The 2,493-nt window shown below is 39.1% G+C and overlaps 1 protein-coding gene across 1 annotated transcript; it reads left to right on the top strand.

Moving 5' to 3' along the window:
• Nucleotides 1-353: 353 nt before the first annotated feature.
• On the top strand, nucleotides 354-1,354 carry LOC103702809. The gene is made up of 2 exons (XM_008785376.4): nucleotides 354-598; nucleotides 818-1,354. The coding sequence occupies exons 1-2, from the start codon at nucleotides 480-482 to the stop codon at nucleotides 1,029-1,031; spliced, it is 333 nt and encodes a 110-aa protein (XP_008783598.1). The 5' UTR covers nucleotides 354-479; the 3' UTR covers nucleotides 1,032-1,354.
• The last annotated feature ends 1,139 nt before the right edge of the window (nucleotides 1,355-2,493 follow it).

The following is a 2,493-nucleotide window of genomic DNA, read 5'->3' on the forward strand; positions in this document are numbered from 1 at the left end:
ATTACGTGACTATATCCTAAAATTGAAACAATTTTAAAGGCATTAACTGGAGCAAGTTTGATTAAGCCAAAATTATCTAAAAATTATCACTCAATTGCTAACCGAAACTAGTGTTTTTTTTATAATTTTCTTTACTTTAATGTGTTGTGGCTATAAATGACATTTCAAATAGACATTGCCCATAATCATATGCATGCAGTAAGTGACAAAATATCCTGGGCCCTTGGTTTTTAATATTCCGGGCTGAAAAATTATCAAACTATTTCTCTTTTCCTTTCGGATTTCATACCTATAGATGGACTCATGATAAAAAAAAGGACTAAAACCCCTCACCTTCTACATTTCCGTCAAAGTAATGAATAGAGATTCCCCCAACCCTGGCCTTCTCCGTATGATATAAGAAACAGCAACTCTACCAACAGCCCTTCTCCTAAGGTTATCTTTTTCGTCTCCCTGCTCCTCATTCTTTTCCCTCCTCCATGGCCACAAGCTCAAACCCAGATGCAATGGAGATTGATGCCCCCACCCTCTCCATCACCGTGGAGAGGAACCCTCCCGAGTCACGATTGTTGGAGCTTGGCATCAAGTCGTGGCCCAAGTGAGTTTCCCCTTCTTAGCCTTCGCTCTTCTCTTGGTTCTTTCTGAGCAAAGGGAGGATCTAACTTCTGCTGGCTAGTTATATTAGAGTAAGAATGTAAGCTGTACTCAATACTTTTCCTAGAAGGACACTTGCACCGCAACTATCTCACCATATTGCAGTTGTTGCGGGGTTCCTTTTGTTTAATCTTCTCTTTTGTTTATTATTGTTGATCTACAGGTGGGGTTGCCCTCCAGGGAAGTTCCCTCTTAAGTACGATGCAGAGGAGACGTGTTATCTCCTCAGAGGAAAGGTGAAGGCCTACATGAAGGGATCCTCCGAATGTGTAGAGTTTGGTGCCGGAGATCTCGTGGTCTTCCCCAAGGGACTCAGTTGCACTTGGGATGTCTTGGTGGCTGTCGATAAGCACTACAAATTCGATCCATCTTCTTAGCTATCTCCTGTTCTTCTGCTTCTTCTTCTTCTTCTTCTTTCACTTTCTTCTTTTATACCAATGTAAGCTTCTTCTTTTATATTTGATCGCTTTGTAGTTATTTATTAACTTAGGGGGCGTTTAATTAAGTTGTGATTTCAGTCAAAAGAACCCATCAGTCAATGCAGGCCCCATTCAAAGTAATCTTATTTATTCCTTTGAATGAGCTTTGAATGCTTCTTTGACCACCACCACCTTGTGGGTGAGGGCAGGAGTTCTATATATCCACAGCCCCTCAACTTTTGTATCTTGTAAGCATTTTAAATGAATGATGGTTGTTGCTCTTTGTGTTTGTTCTCTTTGTTTATTCATTTATTCTAATGCCCGCATTTCTAGGGTTTAGCTTATCAATGGCATTCAGTGTGATGATGGACATGTAGGGGTTGGTTGGTCGGAGCAAGCTAGTAGCGTGGGTTTGGTGTCACTAAGGTGGAAGCAAAGATGGGTACAAGGAGAAATATACCAAGGTCCGAGGGTTTCCTAGTTCTAGTAAGAGGATAGTGGATGGTCGTAGCCTTGGTGTCTTTGGCTTGCCTTTTGGAATGGCGTTCGGAGGCATGCATCACGCTTGAACCACTTGGCGTGTTTGCGTCCTCTTGGATGGATGCATGCGTTTGACAGCCATCAATGTCACGCTTTAATTTTGTCCTGGAACTTCAAGGAGACCTCACCTTGCTGCATTTGGTTTTTGCTAATCATGAGTCAGTCTCTTCATCAGCAGCTGCCTGTTTGTTTGAACTTAAGTGATTGTAACATCTGGCTGGATTGATTTCATGGATATTTGTTACTGTTTGGCTGTTTGCTAAATCCTAAGCTTTTGTCATCACTGATGAAGAAGCATGCTTTTTCTAGCCATGCTATAAAGAATATCTCTCAATCTAGGAAAGCAACATATGACCTGGATGCTTACTGTAAAATAGATTTGCCTTTTTTTTTCTTTTCGTATTGCACTTTAAAAGAACAAATAAAAGAATAAAAAAGAAATTTTTGTTAAATTATAATATTTGATTTTAGTATTTGCAACTTCAAAGCTTTTGGCAGCCAAAAAGTTGCTACTAAAAATCATAAATTGCCATCAAAGAATTATCATTATGAAGCAGCTGCAAAAAAATCTCTACAGGCACAATTGCAAAAAGTTTTGTGGCACTATCTATATTTGGATAGAAAAGTTTATCATGGCAAAAAAAAAAAAAAAAGCTCTACAAAATAAAGATTTTTAGAGACCAAATTTCTTGCTGCTTGCTATATATCTACTTACTTTTACTACAAAAAAAATTATCTTTACCGACGCTTTTTAGAGCCTTTTCCGACACTTATAAGTGTCGGTAATTTACGTGCCGATGCTCTAATAAACATCACAAAATTGTCGGTAGGTGTAGGGTGAAAATATTTTTTGCCGATGCCTATTGAAAACGTCGGCAAA

Source organism: Phoenix dactylifera, unplaced genomic scaffold, assembly GCF_009389715.1.
Source record: "Phoenix dactylifera cultivar Barhee BC4 unplaced genomic scaffold, palm_55x_up_171113_PBpolish2nd_filt_p 000237F, whole genome shotgun sequence".
In the NCBI taxonomy this organism is placed as follows: Eukaryota; Viridiplantae; Streptophyta; class Magnoliopsida; order Arecales; family Arecaceae; genus Phoenix; species Phoenix dactylifera.